We start from the raw sequence: 18,401 nt of genomic DNA on the forward strand, positions 1-18,401 counted from the left end.
CTGGATGTAAGATGGATCAATCAGTGTAATCATAAATACATCCAGTGAGGTTGCTAGGCACAGCTGAGGAAGGCATGGATTGATAAATATGTATGTCAACATGATTTCAAGTGGCCTGAAAGCAACAGCAGATGAAAGTGCTGCAAAGGACCATCTCATCCGCACTCATATGAATTTGCTGAGTTGTGTTATGTAGTCTCTGGAGGACATATTTATGGTGACCTTAGAAAAACATATAGCTATTCATGAACACTGATTTGGACTTCTTTTCTCCGAGCCATTTGTGTTTGGCTTGCATGTGGACATGTCTGTTTTCCTAATGTGGGGCAGTCTTAGTCCTCTGTTGAACTGCATGTTGTGCGTACTTTGAGTACACTCTTAGCATTTGTGTGCACAGAATGTATGTTCCGTATTAGAGGATTCTTAGCCTGACAAAGTTAATGTTCCAGTGTTGGAGATACTGGTAAATCTTGAGAGTGCCCTTATCCTCAGCATCACATGACAAAATTAGAGTACTTTCTATTAACCTTGTTTCACGTTTGTTGACTTTCATCTTTTACCCTCCTTTCAAGATTGTCCATCCCATTCAACTTCACTTTCAGTCCCTCACTGTCTCTGACAGAATTATATCACCATTATTTCTAATCCTGAAATAGAATTCCTACTCCAAATATCTGTGGGGTTTCCTTAACTGCTTGGTCAACATAAAGGCTCATTGTGCATAGGCTGCAAGTCATCAAGGATGGACAGGATGATGCAAGATGACTTGGACGTAATTTCTAATTGGTGCGATGAATGGCAGTTGATTCTAAAAATGTGAGTCACTGCAGATGACTAGGAAAAACAAACCTGTAATGTTTGGAAACAGCATTAGTAGTGTCCTGCTTGACACAGTCATATCACTTAAATATCTGAGCATAATGTTGGAAAGCAACATGAAATGAAAGAAACATGTGAGGATTGAGATAAGGAAGTCAAATGTTTGAGCTTATTATGAGAAGGAAAGTTGCCTCTCACCATATGGCAGACATGCAGACACACAGATAGGCACAACAAAAAGACTATCACAATTAAAGTTTTCAGCGATTAAGGTCTTTGTCAACACTAGACACACACACGTGTAGCGAAACAGGAGAGAAATGAAACGACTGGGTGTCGTGGTGGATTGACAGCTGTGTAGTTCTGGAATGGGAATATGGAAGGGATAGATGGATAAGGACTGTGACTAATGAAGTTTGGCGCAAGTAGTGTTGTGGGAACATAGGATGTATTGCGGTACAGAAAAGCTGGTGTTGGGGGGAGAGATCCCATCCCCACACCCACCCTGTTTCCCACTTTTCATAGTGGTTCTTCCATCAAAGATCAAAACAGGTTATGAAGTTATCACAGTCAGAACATAAATTCCAAACCCGATGTGATGCTACCAGTGTCCCAGCCAAATGTGCAACCTGTGGTAGGGATGCTCATGAGGATGATTGATAGCCTCCTCCCTGCTGCATCAGCTGCAATGTTGACCCTGCTGCTGTCTCCTGCATTTGAACCATGTATCTCAATGAGTAGGCTGTCCAGGAGATCCAGGTGAAGGAGAAAGGGCCTTACCCGGTCACTTGTAAGTTGTTGACTAGTCAGAAACCCCGTGTTCTACTTCCTGGTATCTACAGTACTGTTGTTGCGACATTTCACTCCATGGAGGACATGACCAAGCAGACATGCAACCTCAAAATTTACTACTGTGAAAGCACCCAGCTTCATGGTAGTTCTCCCTCTCTGGCTGTGCAAAACACCGCCAGACAATCTCCTCATGGGGCATAGTTACCAGCTACACAACCAGCAGGCCAGAAAGGACAGAAGGAATACTGCTGCAAAGACTTCCTACAACTCCCCAGCCAACCAACTCGAACCTTCATCTCCTAACTGAAAAGGTTAGAAGAAGTCAAACAAAGGCAAATGAGTTTTCTCCTTAAGTTGTCACCATGTGATATCCTCCCACAGCCAACCTCTGTGTTGCCAGTGCACAACACCAAGCATTATTCTGCCCTGGAGTCCACAGGCAGACAGTAGAAAAATGCTGATGCTTCTGTAGATGTCAAGGAGCAGGATGATCCTGCGTCTGTGCCCTGTAGTCTTCAAAGGATAGGGCTCAGCAGCCACTGATGTGGCATCCTGTTCATTTTTTTCCTTGTCATGAATCTCCTCCAATAGAATGTTGTGGTTTTCAATCTAACAGAATTTACAGCGAGCACCCACTTATCTGCCTTCAGGAAACAAAATTGCATCTTCATGATTGATTGGTTTGAGCTCTCATATTTATTCCCTATTTTTTTTAATGCCCCCTCCCCTCCCCTTCCCCTCCCCATCCCCCTTCCCCCTCCCCTTCGCGCCCTCACCCCCTGCCCTTCCCGCCCCCACCCCCTCCCCTTCCCCCGCCCCCACCCCTTCCCCCGCCCGAACCCCTTCCCCTTCCCCCGCCCCCGCCCCTTCCCCTTCCCCCGCCCCCGCCCCTTCCCCCGCCCCCGCCCCTTCCCCCGCCCCCGCCCCTTCCCATTCCCCCGCCCCCGCCCCTTCCCCTTCCCCCGCCCCCGCCCCTTCCCCCGCCCCCGCCCCTTCCCCCGCCCCCGCCCCTTCCCCCGCCCCCGCCCCTTCCCATTCCCCCGCCCCCGCCCCTTCCCCTTCCCCCGCCCCCGCCCCTTCCCCTTCCCCCGCCCCCGCCCCTTCCCCTTCCCCCGCCCCCGCCCCTTCCCCTTCCCCCGCCCCCGCCCCTTCCCCTTCCCCCGCCCCCGCCCCTTCCCCTTCCCCCGCCCCCGCCCCTTCCCCTTCCCCCGCCCCCGCCCCTTCCCCTTCCCCCGCCCCCGCCCCTTCCCCTTCCCCCGCCCCCGCCCCTTCCCCTTCCCCCGCCCCCGCCCCTTCCCCTTCCCACGCCCCCGCCCCTTCCCCTTCCCCCGCCCCCGCCCCTTCCCCTTCCCCCGCCCCCTCCCCTTCCCCTTCCCCCGCCCCCGCCCCTTCCCCTTCCCCCGCCCCCGCCCCTTCCCCTTCCCCCGCCCCCCTCCCCTTCCCCCGCCCCGTCCCCCTCCCCTTCCCCCGCCCCGTCCCCCTCCCCTTCCCCCGCCCCTCCCCCCTCCCCTTCCCCCGCCCCTCCCCCCTCCCCTTCCCCCGCCCCTCCCCCTCCCCTTCCCCCGCCCCTCCCCCTCCCCTTCCCCCGCCCCTCCCCCTCCCCTTCCCCCGCCCCTCCCCCTCCCCTTCCCCCGCCCCTCCCCCTCCCCTTCCCCCGCCCCTCCCCCTCCCCTCCCTGCCCCCCTCCCCCTCCCCCTCCCCTTACCCCGCCCCCTACCCGCCCCCCTCCCCCTCCCCCTCCATCTCCCCCGCCCCCTCCCCCTTCCCCTCCCCCTCCCCCTCCATCTCCCCCGCCCCCTCCCCCTTCCCCACCCCCTCCCCCTTCCCCCGCCCCCTCCCCTTCCCCCACCCCAACCCCCTTCCTTATCGGTGTTTGCTGTTAGAGTTAACAGCCATTGACCATGTTGCACTTTTTATCCGTTGTAGCAATATGGCAAAGGCCATTTAATTTTTGGTTCTGGACCTCCAGTTCTCTGTCTGTGGTGTATTTTATAGACCTTTCTCCACATCGCTGTTTTTTAGCTGTCTTCTCTTGCATTGACTGAGACTAACGTGCAGTCATATTTAACTCCTCTCTTTGTCTTCATGTCCTAGTGTTTTGACATGGGCGCATATGACCCTAGTTGTTTTTGTACCACAAAACAAAAAGCTCATCAGTTAGTGGTAATGCTGTGTCATTATATCCTTCAAATGTCACTCCTTCAGTTCCTGTTGCTATTTCTTTTAGTAGCTGATACATCTAGTTTGAAAAGTATGCGGAGAATATATATTTGTTTTCAACACAGTCCACCTGGTTGAGTTGATGAAGTCATTAAGGGATTCATTTTTGTACAGTCAGATGGCCATAATATGACTAACCATATATTATTAGGTAGAAAAGGACCATTTATATTCCAATTCCTTTTTGCAGTTCTGTCCAATGATCCGTCAGTCTGTGGAATGGATGCAAGATTAATTTGCATTTACGCATGATAGACACAATTAAGATATTCTTAGATTTGACACCACTCTGTTTTGTATTAATTAATTAATCAAGGAACATATACAGAGCCCTACAAAATTTCAAGTTAGTTACATGATAATTAAGATAACTGCACATGCCAGGTCTCCTACCCGGAAACCTTAGGTGCCAGAGTTTAGAAATAGCTTGTGACACTTTGGGCACTTATGCCGTTAGATTGCAAAGTACTACTTACGACAGTGGAGGTGAATTTCCTGGACATGAAAGTAGATAAGGCCAGAAGTGGAGGCCAATTGGCCAGATGTGAAAGCAGATCAGGCCAAAATGCCCAGTCACACTCTGCACTCCACTAGTGATACCTGCATCTGATTTCTTGCACATGCATTCACATCCAAGCCCTGCACGTTCGGACTGGTGTGGCTGTCATGATATGAATGGGTTGTTTATTGTGAAGTACATAAATTTGTGCTGTCTGAGTTGTGCATGCTTTTTCATCCATCACGATGATAAGCCATCCATTCACAAGTTTCAAAAAGTTTCACAATTCTGCAAAACTGCATGGGAGTTCCAAATGGCATTAAGATGCAGTCAAAAAGACAAATAATTTCATTAATGTTATGAAAAACCACACAAACACTGTATAATAACTCATAAATCATAATATTGTGTAATTATTAGAAACTAATCACATGCTTCTGGTGTATCATTTTTCAATGTCACAGGACTTGCCTTTAAGGGGAAAAACTAATTTCAATATTGTTTTTGATGTTTTATTTATTTATTTATTTTTCAGTTTCGAGTAGAGCAGTACACTTTAGGATTATTGCATTCACTTTGTGTATTGCAATCTTATTCTAAAATTACAAAAATTACTCCAGAGAAGTAAGATTGCCCCAAATTTGAAAAACTGTCCCAATGTGTCATGTGGTAATGTACTTAGGAACAAATATCCTATTAAAATTTAAAAGTGTTGTCATAGGGAAAATCTTCTCAATACTGTATTTAATAGCCTATATTACATTATTAATCTACTACACACAAGCAATGGGTAAGTGATATCATTTTAGGGAATAGTACTGTCAAAAGTTGGTTAAAAGTTAAAAATATTTTGAAATAGAAGCTATTGGCAGCTAACACAAATTTCCATTTTCAAGACAGAGATAATTATTCAGACATCAAGTAAACTCTGTTTGTCTGCAAATTTCACCATAGTAAAAGACCACCTCCTGTTTTAAGGTAAAAGATGCTGCACGACTGGTGATGTGTGAACAGATAGGTCCCATGTTATGTAATATATTTTAAAAGTTTAGTAATTTTACTTGCAGTAGCTCTCTGTAACTGCAGAATGAATAATTTCTTCCAAACATCTATGAAGTATTATACATCATGTAAATATGTGGAACTCATAATATTCACACAGGCTGCACCCATTTTTCAAAAGCGCAAACCAATGAAAAGTGCCTGAAGCAGCTTACGGAAATTTCTGCAGTAGATTCATTTTTATGATTCTAAAATCAGTCACTGGTGTGAAAACCTGACCAGATTACAATATTAGTTACTAGGTAAACTACACTTGAGGTATTACAGTCTCTCCAACAGTCAGGTGATCAAACATTGTGAAACCATTTTGAAAGCAGCCCTAAAAATGCAAAATAACCCCAAAGTGACTTAGATTCTGAAATAAATTGTATAGTTTTGCTATGGATTACCCTACAATGTGAGATAGAGCAATAACACAATTTAGTTACCATGTAAATCAGTTTGAAAATTGATGTTTAAGGTTGTGGTAGTGGTTGAAAAGCGCAAAAATTTTAATGAAAGGGATAGAATAGGGTTTATGATGGTACCGATGGAAAATAATGTAAATATTGGGAAAATGCAGGATCTGGAAATCCAAAACAAAGTTGTACTGATATTTTACTGTTGGCTTGTTTACATTTATAACATTAACCACACATTATGCAGAGGTGTTCTAAAATTCCTATAATGGGCTCCCAAGAGTTGAGGAGGGGACTTCGCAGATAAAAGTTTGATAATGAATCCATATCTGAAGGTGTACCATTTGAGAGTATGACCACCTCCATTCAGAAGGGAACATTGTCTGTGCCTTGGGGTCCTTCTTGACCAATAGGTCAGAGGTAATTTTTTCTACTGTTTGTGTACCCTAAAGCAGGAGATTTGAAACAGCTGCAGTCATCAAACCAAATTTTGTAACTATTAAATTTTAGTGAAATTTTCTTAAATTATTTTCTTTTATTGCATGCAGTTTAATGTAAAGTAATTTACAGATCTAATTAATTTTCTGTGTTCATTAGGTATTTCCAAGGCACCATAACGAGATACACAACAGCAGCAGTGAAGGCTAGAGTCGGCCAGGGCCAGAGCGGCAGTCACGTCAGGCTCACCGATGGCAACACTTGCCATCTGCTCGGCTGTTTGCGTGATGATAATAATCGTAAGTATTTAAAAGGTTAATTATATCACCATGTAGCTGTCTTTTAAAATAAGAAATTGGGATTAATCCCATGAGGCAGCAGCGTACTGACTGCACAAGAGATGATCAAATAGTGATTGGAATTTTTTTAGTTTCACAGCAATTATATATTGGATTATCGATTTTTTATATTTTATGTACACATTCCTGATGTCCCCCCTGCGGGTCCGGGGATTAGAATAGGCCCGAGGTATTCCTGCCTGTCGTAAGAGGCGACTAAATGAAGTCCATCCCCCTCATAGGGGTAGTTAGCGCCTGCATCTGGAGACGGACGGTTCCACGACCTATAATTGTGGTCTTTTTGGTTTTTCACTTCTCGTTTCTTCCTTCCTTTTGTTGATTCCTTTCTTTGCACTTCTCCACCTCACTGTCTTCATTACTCTTTCCCTTGACTTCTCCTTGCCTTCTAATTGCCTTCTTCTCCTTGCCTTCTCATTGCCTTCTTCTCCTTGCCTTCTTCTCCTTGCCTTCTCATTGCCTTCTTCTCCTTGCCTTCTCTGGTATCCGCCTCGGCTTTTGAGACAGTCTGTCCTCTTTCTCCCTGTCTGTCTTCTTTTTCCTCTTCTTCCTTCCTCCCTGTGCGTGCCTGAAGGCCGACCCACGCGTTCGCACGCGTAGCCGGTGACGGGGTAACGCGTAAGTCCCCGCCCTGGGTAGACATGTAAGGCACGCGTGTACCCCCTGGTAAAGGCCAGGCCCGGGGAGGGGTGATTGCCTGAGCTGATACCTTCTGACCATGCCAATTGGTCCCTCCGTCTGTTTCTCGGGAGGTGTGACCTGAGGTGTAAACATTCACCTAAGGCGGGAGTGCCCTCTGAGAGGGTCCCCACAAGGAAGGAGCACGCCATCGGAGACGCTGGCAATCATGGGGGATTCCTTCGCAATGGATTCTGCTCCATCGCTTTCGACTTCTGCCCAAAAATGGAAACGTGACCAGCCACCAGTGACAAAAGTACTACCGCCTGCCCCACAGTTCCTCGTCGTTTCTCGATCTGAGGACGGAAAGGATTTTTCCTCTGTCAACCCTTTCGTTATCCAGAAGGGCGTAGATGCCATAGCCGGATCTGTCAAATCTTGTACCAGGTTGCGTAACGGTACCTTATTACTGGAAACTGAGAGTGCCTTTCAGGCACAAAAACTGCTTCGGGCCACACTCCTGTACACGTTCCCTGTCCGGGTGGAGGCCCACCAAACTTTGAATTTGTCTCGTAGTGTAGTCTATACTAGCTCCCTCGACGGATTGACTGACGAGGAGATTCAATCTTTCCTCGCTGAGCAGGGCGTGACGGCTGTCCATAGGGTCATGAAAAAGGTCAGCAATGACCTTGTACCGACCCGGACACTTTTCTTGACCTTCGATAGTGTTAAGCTGCCATCGCGCATCAAGGCGGGCTACGAGGTTATTTCTGTTCGCCCCTATGTCCCGACACCTACGCGCTGCTACCAGTGTCAGCGTTTCAATCACACTTGACAGTCTTGTTCCAATGCGGCTAAATGTGTCACTTGTGGCAGGGATGCCCATGAGGGTGACTGTCCACCTCTGTCTCCTCGTTGTGTTAACTGTCAGGGTGACCATGCCGCATCCTCCCGCGACTGTCCTGTCTATAAGGAAGAACGCTGTATCCAAGAAATTCGGGTCAAAGAGAAAATGTCCACCTCGGTTGCTCGCAAGCTATTGGCTAGTAGGAAGCCCGCGCTGCTCCCAGCGGGGAAATACAGTACTGTCCTCGCCTCTCCTCGGACTACCAGGGAGGTAGCAACCCAGACATCCGATCTGACCTTCAGCACCACGGTCGTCCATTCGGCCAGTGCTAAGATCGCGCGGTTGACGCCTCCTCTTCCTCCCATCACCCCACAGACACCAGCCCCTTCATCAGCTTCTGCTAAGACGAAGACCCCGAAGTCAGATGCACGGGCCTTCAAGAAATAACCCTCCCATGCAGACTGTCTACGTACCTCGACCTCCCAGCCTTCGACCGGTACTTCCACCAAACGTCCTTCCAAAAAGGCTCATAGGAAGCACAGTTCTCCTTCTCCGCCACGGCGCATTTCTTCTCCTGCGCCACCCAGCGGTTGCCGCCCCAGGCCGTCATCCGTTTCGCCTGGCCACACCGCTGGTAGCCGAACATCTGGCCGTTCACCGGCGGAGGAAGCTCCCCCTCCCGGCCATCCTCCCGAGATGGCCGATGAACCTATCGACCCAATGGACGATGACTGTCCGCCTACTGATAGCGGCGGCAGTGCTCGCTCGAAGCCAGGCCCTCAGCGGCCTTCGAGGTGACCCCTTCTTTCATCTTCCTTTTCTTACGATGGCACTTATTCACTGGAATATTCGCAGCATTCGCTCCAACCGAGAGGACCTGAAGTTGCTGCTCCGCTTGCACCGTCCGCTCGTCGTAGCCCTCCAGGAAACAAAGCTACGCCCATGCGATCAAATTGCCTTGGCACACTACACCTCTGTGCGTTTTGACCTACCCCCTATGGTAGGTATCCCAGCTCATGGAGGGGTTATGTTGCTGGCCCGGGATGATATTTACTACGATCCCATCACGTTGCACACCGGCCTGCAGGCAGTTGCCATCCGCATTACTCTCCCCACTTTTACGTTTTCCTTTTGTACCGTTTACACTCCATCGTCATCTGCCGTTACCAGGGCAGACATGATGCAACTTATTTCTCAGCTACCTGCACCATTTTTGTTAACTGGAGACTTCAATGCCCACCATCCCCTTTGGGGCTCTCCAGCATCCTGCCCGAGGGGCTCCTTGTTAGCAGACCTTTTCAATCAGCTCAATCTTGTCTGCCTCAATACTGGCGCCCCTACTTTTCTTTCGGACACATCTCACACCTATTCCCATTTAGACCTCTCTATATGTACTCCCCAACTTGCACGCCGGTTTGAGTGGTATGCACTTTCTGATACATATTCGAGCGACCACTTCCCGTGTGTTATCCATCTCCTGCAGCATACCCCCTCTCCGTGCTCCTCTAGTTGGACCATCTCCAAGGCAGACTGGGGGCTCTTCTCTTCCAGGGCGACCTTTAAGGATCAAACCTTCCCAAGCTGCGATCGTCAGGTTGCCCACCTCACGGAAGTCATTCTCGCTGCTGCTGAATATTCCATCCCTCACCCTACTTCTTCTCCACGTCGCGTACCGGTCCCCTGGTGGTCTGCAGCATGTAGAGACGCTTTACGTGCTCGTCGACGTGCTTTACGCACCTTTAAACGCCACCCTACAGTGGCGAATTGTATCAATTATAAACGATTACGTGCTCAGTGTTGTCGTATTATTACAGAAAGCAAGCAAGCCAGCTGGGCTACTTTCACAAGCACCTTCAACAGTTTTACTCCTTCTTCTGTTGTCTGGGGTAGCCTGCGCCGGCTATCTGGCACTAAGGCCCACTCCCCAGTTTCTGGCTTGAAGGTCGCGAATGACGTCCTTGTGGCCCCGGAGGCTGTCTCCAATGCCTTCGGCCGCTTTTTCGCAGAGGTTTCGAGCTCCGCTCATTACCACCCTGCCTTCCTCCCCCGCAAACAGGCAGAGGAGGCTAGGCCACCTAACTTCCGCTCCTCGAATTGTGAAAGTTATAATGCCCCATTCACCATGTGGGAACTCGAAAATGCACTTGGCCGATCACGGTCCTCTGCTCCAGGGCCTGATTCTATTCATATTCAGATGCCGAAGAACCTTTCTCCTGCGGGTAAAGATTTTCTTCTTCGTACATACAATCGCATCTGGATTGAGGGACATGTTCCCGCATGCTGGCGCGAGTCTATTGTTGTCCCAATTCCTAAGCCGGGGAAGGACAAGCACTTGCCTTCCAGTTATCGACCTATCTCGCTTACCAGCTGTGTCTGTAAAGTGATGGAGCGAATGGTTAACTCTCGATTGGTTTGGCTGCTCGAGTCTCGACGCCTACTTACCAATGTACAATGTGGATTTCGTAGGCGCCGCTCTGCTGTTGACCATCTGGTTACCTTGTCGACCTTCATTATGAATAACTTCTTGCGGAAGCGCCCGACCGCGGCTGTGTTCTTTGATTTGGAGAAGGCTTACGACACCTGTTGGAGGGCGGGCATTCTCCGCACCATGCGTACATGGGGCCTTCCCGGTCGCCTCCCTCTTTTTATTCGTTCCTTTTTAATGGATCGACAGTTCAGGGTACGTGTGGGTTCTGTACTGTGAGACACCTTTCGCCAGGAGAATGGGGTGCCACAGGGCTCAGTTTTGAGCGTTGCTCTCTTCGCCATCGCGATCAATCCAATAATGGATTGCCTCCCAGCTGATGTATCAGGCTCCCTTTTCGTGGACGATTTTACCATCTATTGCAGCACACAGTGTACACGTGTCCTGGAGCGCTGTCTTCAGCGTTCTCTTGACCGTCTTTACTCCTGGAGTGTCGCCAATGGCTTCCGTTTTTCTGCCGAGAAGACGGTCTGTATTAACTTCTGGCGATACAAAGAGTTTCTCCCACCATCCTTAAGACTCGGTCCCGTTGCTCTCCCAATCGTGGAGACAACCAAATTTTTAGGCCTTACATTTGACAGGAAACTTAGCTGGTCTCCACATGTGTCATATTTGGCCGCCCGTTGTACCCGTTCTTTAAATGTCCTCCGTGTTCTCAGTGGTCTGTCGTGGGGAGCGGATCGCACCGTCCTACTTCGTCTATATCGGTCGATCGTCCGCTCCAAGCTGGATTATGGGAGCTTCGTATACTCCTCTGCATGGCCATCCATCTTACGCCGCCTCAACTCCATACAACATCGGGGTTTACGACTTGCGATCGGAGCATTTTATACTAGTCCCGTAGAGAGTCTTCATGCTGACGCTGGCGAATTGCCACTCACCTACCGGCGCGATATACTGCTTTGTCGGTATGCCTGTCGGCTACTGTCAATGCCCGACCATCCGTCTTATTGTTCCTTTTTTGACGACTCTCTCGACCGTCAATACGGGTTGTATGTCTCTGCCCTGTTACCACCTGGAGTTCGCTTTCGTCGCCTCCTTCAACACCTTAATTTTTCACTCCCTGCAACCTTTCGAGTGGGCGAGAGCCACACGCCACCTTGGCTCCCGGCTCAGGTCCGCGTTCACCTTGACCTCAGCTCGCTCCCGAAAAAGGTTACCCCTGGTTCGGTCTACCACTCCCGTTTTTTGGAACTTCGTTCGAAGTTCATCAACATGACTTTCATTTATACAGATGGCTCTAAGACCAATGACGGGGTCGGGTGTTCCTTTATTGTCGGGGCACAAAGTTTCAAATACCGGCTCCATGGACATTGTTCGGTCTTCACAGCTGAGCTCTTTGCCCTCTACCAGGCTGTTCTTTACATCTGCCGCCACCGACATTCTGCTTATGTCATCTGCTCCGACTCCCTGAGCACCATCCAGAGCCTCAGTGATCCGTACCCGGTTCACCGTTTTGTACACCGGATCCAATGCTCTCTTCAGCAGCTGGTGGACGTCGGTTCTCCGGTTAGCTTTATGTCGGTTCCTGGCCATATCGGTATCCCCGGGAACGTAGCTGCAGATGCCGCGGCCAAGGCTGCGGTCCTCCAGCCTCGGACAGCTTCTTGTTGTGTCCCTTCGTCCGATTATAGCAGGGTCATTTGTCAGCGCATTTTATCGCTGTGGCATGCCGATTGGGCTGCACTTACAGACAACAAGCTTCGGGCCATAAAACCTCTTCCCGTGGCTTGGACGTCCTCCTCACGCCCTTCTCGGTGGGAGGAGGTAGTTTTGGCCCGGTTAAGAATTGGACACTGCTGGTTCAGCCATCCCCATCTGCTGACGGCTGCGCCGGCGCCGTTCTGCCCATGTGGGCACTTGCTAACGGTTCGACACATTTTAATGTCCTGTCCAGATTTTAACACACTGCGTCTAGATCTTAACCTGCCAAGTACTTTCGATGCCATTTTAGCGGATGACCCACGAGCAGTTGCTCGTGTTCTTCGTTTTATCAATTTGACCAACCTCTCTAAGGACATTTGATGATGCTGTTTTTTAATCCTATGCCTGTCAGTCTGTCTTTTATCATGTTTTCCCTTTTAGTTGTTGTTTTAAACTTGTGCCTCACGGTGCATTCTTAACGTTGTCAGGGCGCTAATGACCATTGAAATTGTGTGCCCTAAAACCACAAAAAAAAAAAAAAATTCCTGATGTATGTGTCTCACCATATAGCAGAGATGATAACTCGTGATAGGCACAACAAAAAGAGTCGCACAATTATAGCTTTCAGCCATTTAAGCCTTTGTCAGCAGTACACACACACACACACACACACACACACACACACACACACACACACGTGCAAATGCAACTTGCACACACATCTGCAGTCTCAGAGAACTGAAACCACACTGCGAGCAGCATCACCAGTACTTGATGGGAGTGACGACTGGGTGTGTAAGTAAGAAAGAGGCTGGGGTGGGGGTAGTATGGTGGGGGTGATGGACAGTGAAGTGTTGCAGTTTGGGTGGAGGGCAAGAGAGAAGGTGGGAGGGGGGTAAGTAGTGGAAAGGAGAGAAATAAAAATAAATTAAAATACTGCGTGTGGCAGTGAAATGATGGCTCTGTAGTGCTGGAATGGGGAACAGGGAGGGGGTTGGATGGATGAGGACAGTGACTAGTGAAGGTTGAGGCCAGGAGGGTCATGGGCACATAGAATATATTGCAGGGAAAGTTCCCACCTGTGCAATTGAGAAAAGCTGGCGTTGGTGGGAAGGATCCATATGGCACAGGCTGTGACGCAGTCATTGAGATGAGGGATATCATATTTGGCAGTGTTTAGCAACAGGGTGGTCCACTTACTTTTTGGCCACAGTTTTTTGGTGGCGATTCATGTGGACAGACAGCTTGTTGGTTGTCATGCCTACATAGAATGCAGCACAGTGGTTGCAGCTTAGCTTGTAAATCACATGACTGGTTTCACAGATAGTTCAGCCTTTGATGGCATAGTTGACGTTAATTACAGGACTGGAATAGGTGGTGGTAGGAGAATATATGGGACAGGTCTTGCATCTACGTCTATTACAGGGGTATGAGCCATGAGGGTAAGGGACTGGGAGCAGGGGTTGTGTGAGGATTGACGAGTATGTTGTGTAGGCTCGGTGGAAGGTGGAATTACACTGTAGGAGGGGTGGGAAGGATAGTGGGCAGTACATTTCTCATTTCAGGGCATGACAAGAGGTAATGAAAACCCTGGCAAAGAATGTAATTCAGTTGCTCTAGTCCCAGATTTTACTGCATTAAGAAGCGAATGCTCCTCTGTGGCTGGACTGTGGGACTTCGGGAGATGGTGGAAGACTGGAAAGATAAGACACGGGAAATTTGTTTTTGTACAAGGTTGGGAAGACAATTATGGCCAGTGACGGCTTCAGTGAGACCCTCGGTATATTTAGAGAGGGACTGCTCGTCACTGCAGATGCAATGACCACGGGTGGCTAGGCTGTATGCAAGGGACTTCTTGGTATGGAATGGGTGGCAGCTGTCGAAGTTCAGGTATTTCTGGTGGTTTGTAGGTTTGATATGGATGGAGGTGCTGATGCAGCCACCTCTGAGGTGGAGGTCAACATCTAGGAAGGTGGCTTGTTGTGTTGAGCAAGACCAGGTGAAGTAAATGGGGGAGAAGTTGTTGAGGTTCTGGAGGAATGTGAATAGTGTGTCCTCACCTTCAATCCAGATAGCATAGATGTCATCAGTGAAACTGAACCAGGTGAGGGATTTAGGAGTCTGGGTTTTTAGGAAAGATTCCTCTAGATGGTGCATGAAGAGGTTAGAATAGGATGATGCCAGTTACAGATGATGACAGATATCTCGGTTGTAGAAGCCTGCCTTTTGATTGTTCAGAAAGTGTTCCACATTAAAAATTTAAATTTCATTTGGAAAATGGCTGCCACCCAATGGATTCTTTGTCAGAGGAAAATATCACTGGATGGAGAATGTGTGTGGCAAGAATTTATAGGCGAAAGAAGCAGCATGTCTGTCCTGTACAGAATGAGCTGGGACACTGTCGTGGATCAAAAATATGCCTTCACACTGCCTCTTGTGACACTTCACGTTGACAGCCTCCTCTAATTATATCACCTGGAGATTTTTCCAGTACATTGCTGTGGAGATTTTCCCCTTAACATTATAGTCTGTTGGTACAACAGATTGTTCCAAAGAACACACAGCACTAAATTATCTGATGATGTTGGGATCTTTGCCTGCTTTAGTGGTGTTGTGTAAGTAGATGTATGTAAATGTGTGCTGTCTCATTAACTGTGATTAAATGGCTAAAGAAGCCATCTGAGTTAGCCAAACACAGAATCAATACATACACTGCTGCTTCAGTTTCAGTGGGTTTCTCAAGTGGGTGTGAGTAGTTGACACATCCTGTCGATGTCCGTTGTTGTCGTATTCATAACATCATGCATCATTTTGAAAACTGACCTCTTAGTGATTTCCATTTTTTCCACTATTGCCTCAATTGTTGAGCACCAGGTTACTCACTTTGTGGTCCTTCAGGCAGATGGGCTGCTACACCATTCTTCATCTTTGAACATGTTTTAGCAAGTTGAGAAACAAAATTGCTTCAGCTGTAAAAATATTAGGCACTACCAATTTCAGAGCACTTACAGCTGCATTTCAGGTACAAATCTGTATATAAGTGGACAATCAATCGTGTAGAAAACCAATATTCTGAAAGCTATGATGAAGCTGTAATGAAACATGTAGTCCCTGGAATCGAAACACGTAATCACTGGAAGAGTCATGACTCAGCTTGCATTGTTAGTCCAATGAAATAATTACCCACAAAAGTGTGTCTGCTGTAAAAGTACTAAAACCTATGAAGAAAGATTAAGAAACAATGAGGATGAATTTATGTAATGTTATAATGGACAAGGGGAAATGTAAGAGGCACTCACTGAATATCAGTGTGTGGAGGTGAATGTTATCTGGGTGGCAGACTGTAGGCTAAAACATTTGACAGTTGTGTGTGTGTGTGGAGAGAGAGAGAGAGAGAGAGAGAGAGAGAGAGAGAGAGAGAGAGAGAGAGAGAGAGAGAATATTTCAATGTGTAGTGCTGGAATGAAAATAAGTAAACTAAATCATACCTCAAAACAGGAAAATAAGTTGCAAATTTGTAGCATATTATCATGTTTCTGGGTACAGTTTAACTTTCACATTTGCAGCAAATAGCTCTGTTCCTGGGAATGATTTAGTTTACTTGATGTTGTTGTTGCATAAAAGTTAGTATTCTCTCTTTCCATCATTCTAATTTTCATGGTGTGTGAAAGTCATCTGGGTTGCTTGCTCAACATTCAGGAGATGGAGTACACCTGCTTATTATAGTATCATGTTGTATTCTAGGTTTTAATGGGACCCCATACATAGCATACATTCCTTGACATACTAATATTATAGCAGTCAAAGTTTTTAGCCAATAGGTTGTTACCTAGGTGGCATATTAAAGTGTGTGAACATTCATGTGGTAACATCGGCGAGTGCCTCTTAAATATCCTTATCCACTATGGTGTTATGTAAATTCCTCCTTAATGTTTTTATCATCTTTGCTGCTATTATGCAAGTGTTTTCCACCATATTTTATTACTTCTAGGACATACGCATTTTTGGGAATAATCTATTTAATGGGACTGACAATGAATGCTACGTCTTCCTATAATAATTATTTAAATTGTGAATTGACGCCATCCTCAGTATATGCTTCATTACAGTTTGATCTTAGCTTTGGGATTATTTATTTTCTACAGGATTCTTTTTCTGCTTATATACAGTTTTGCACCCAAAGATGCAGCTGTAAGTGTTGCAAAATTGGTAGTTCCAAAGAATAGAAGGATTTTACAGCTGATATGGTTTCATTTCTCAATATGGTTTCTCATGGCTGTGGTTGCCCAGATAATTCTTTTGTTTAATGACGCAAAGTGCCAGAGGCATTTAACTATTGAGTGATGAATTGTTACCTTACACTTCCACTTCATTTTGGATTGTAGGGTAATTGTCCTCCTCTAAGTGCAGAAAATGCCACACTGTTCCTGTTTATCAGGAATGCAGAGGTTTGCCTACAAACAATCAAATAACTGTTACATAATTTTATTTTTTCAAGGTGGTGATGAAAATTTCAGGTCTCTTCTGTGCTGGTGTAAGATGGCTGCAGATATGGCTCCCCAGCAATTTTCGACTGATGTATCAACTGCGAATGACACATTGGGGTTTGATTTATATAGTTAGCTTATCCACTGTATGATTTTCTGACAGCATACTGTAGTATTAGTACTGCTAGTAATACCATACTCGAAAAACGTAGGGTTTGGAACTGTATGTTTCTTCTTCCTTGGGGAAGGAGAGATTGGCTAGGGAAGATTGCAAAAATGGGGCAACTCACACAGATCAGACTGAGAGGACCTGTGTGTTGTGAGGAGAAACTTGTGCAAAGCTCAGTTTGGTTATATTTGCTTATGTGGATCAGTTTTCTGAGAGCTTGCCATGATGTATGTATCAGTAAATTTGAAATGAGATGCATTTTTGTTTTGGAATTGTGGCTACATGCTGGAATTTTTTAAATTATTAACAAAATGTCATAAATGTATCCCTACTGACCACCCCCAGATACTATTACTTCAGAATTTCACCTATGGAATAGAAGTATTTGAGTAGAAATTATTTCACTTTGTTTTAAAACATTCATTTTTTACCAGTATCTTTAATTCATAAAAGAGATGATAAAACACTTTTATGGATGCATACTTTTTTCTTTCTGTGGTGGATTAAGGTTAAATTGTAGGTAGTGGAGGACATTCTTCTTACTAGCAAACTATTCATGAGTAGTAGTACTCTTCTAAAAATTGTACCTAACTCTGCACAACAGACTTAATAAGAATAAATGGGTTGTGAAGCTTTTGTTAGTCAACCAAATTTTTAAACAATGCCTGCCCAAAATTCATGGATTGCCATGAGATTTAAATGAGAATGTCATATTGCATTGTTGGCTGAGATATCTCATGGAGTGGATTCAGTTACCTGTATGAAAGAGTGTTTTTCCTCCATCATACTGGCATCTATCTTCATTGGTAGGTGGGATCTGTGTCAGTATTGGATTTATAGTATGTAGGTGAGTGTAATGAAAGCATGTATAGTGTCATGTTTGTGTTGCATGGTGGTGGTGCTGGTGGTGGCAGTGTTTGGAATTTAATGCAGGAATTTAGCACAAATATGGGTGTGCATAACATTCATGCCACCAGCTCTTCTGTCCTTGCTGGCCAGACACTAACATTGAAAATTTTCTCCACACTGGAGATTCAAACAAGTATACCTCAGAGTTGAGCTGTAGGATTGTCCACAGGATGGTAGACATAGCTCTCTGTCACAGTTTGACAGTGGCCATTCATCTTGGTTGACAGCTAGTTGGTAATCTTAACAATATAAAAATCTGAGCAAAGATTGCATCAGAGCTGGTATGTAATATGGCTATTTGCACTTGGGGCTGCACTCCAATGGAGTGGGCAGGGGGGGGGGGGAGGGGGAGGGGGGCGGCGGCTGGCAGGCTGGCAGGCGGGCAGGCATCATAAGCCGTCAGGACTGGAATCAGAAGTGCTTGGTGCTTGGATAGGGCAGGTTTGGCACCGGGACCTAGGCCTCCCGCAGGGTTATGATCGCTGTGGCAACGATTTTGGATTGGGGGGAAGGCATAGCGATGGTCTAAGATATTGCAGAGGTAGGGTGGGCAATGGAACACCATTTTAGGATGGGTGGGAAGTATATTTGGTAGGAAGTAAGAATATCTCATTTCAGGGCATCCTTTGATAGGGCTTTGACACTATATCATTGTGTC

General features: G+C 46.8%; 1 protein-coding gene across 1 annotated transcript; it reads left to right on the forward strand.

Annotated features, from left to right (window-relative positions):
- The first annotated feature begins 2,326 nt into the window (after positions 1-2,326).
- LOC124567772 (vegetative cell wall protein gp1-like) lies at positions 2,327-6,438 on the forward strand. The gene is made up of 2 exons (XM_047131041.1): positions 2,327-3,061; positions 6,388-6,438. Exons 1-2 carry the CDS (start codon positions 2,327-2,329, stop codon positions 6,436-6,438), a joined length of 786 nt encoding a protein of 261 aa, XP_046986997.1.
- Positions 6,439-18,401: the final 11,963 nt, after the last annotated feature.

The sequence above is a fragment of the Schistocerca americana genome, unplaced genomic scaffold, assembly GCF_021461395.2.
Source record: "Schistocerca americana isolate TAMUIC-IGC-003095 unplaced genomic scaffold, iqSchAmer2.1 HiC_scaffold_14, whole genome shotgun sequence".
In the NCBI taxonomy this organism is placed as follows: Eukaryota; Metazoa; Arthropoda; class Insecta; order Orthoptera; family Acrididae; genus Schistocerca; species Schistocerca americana.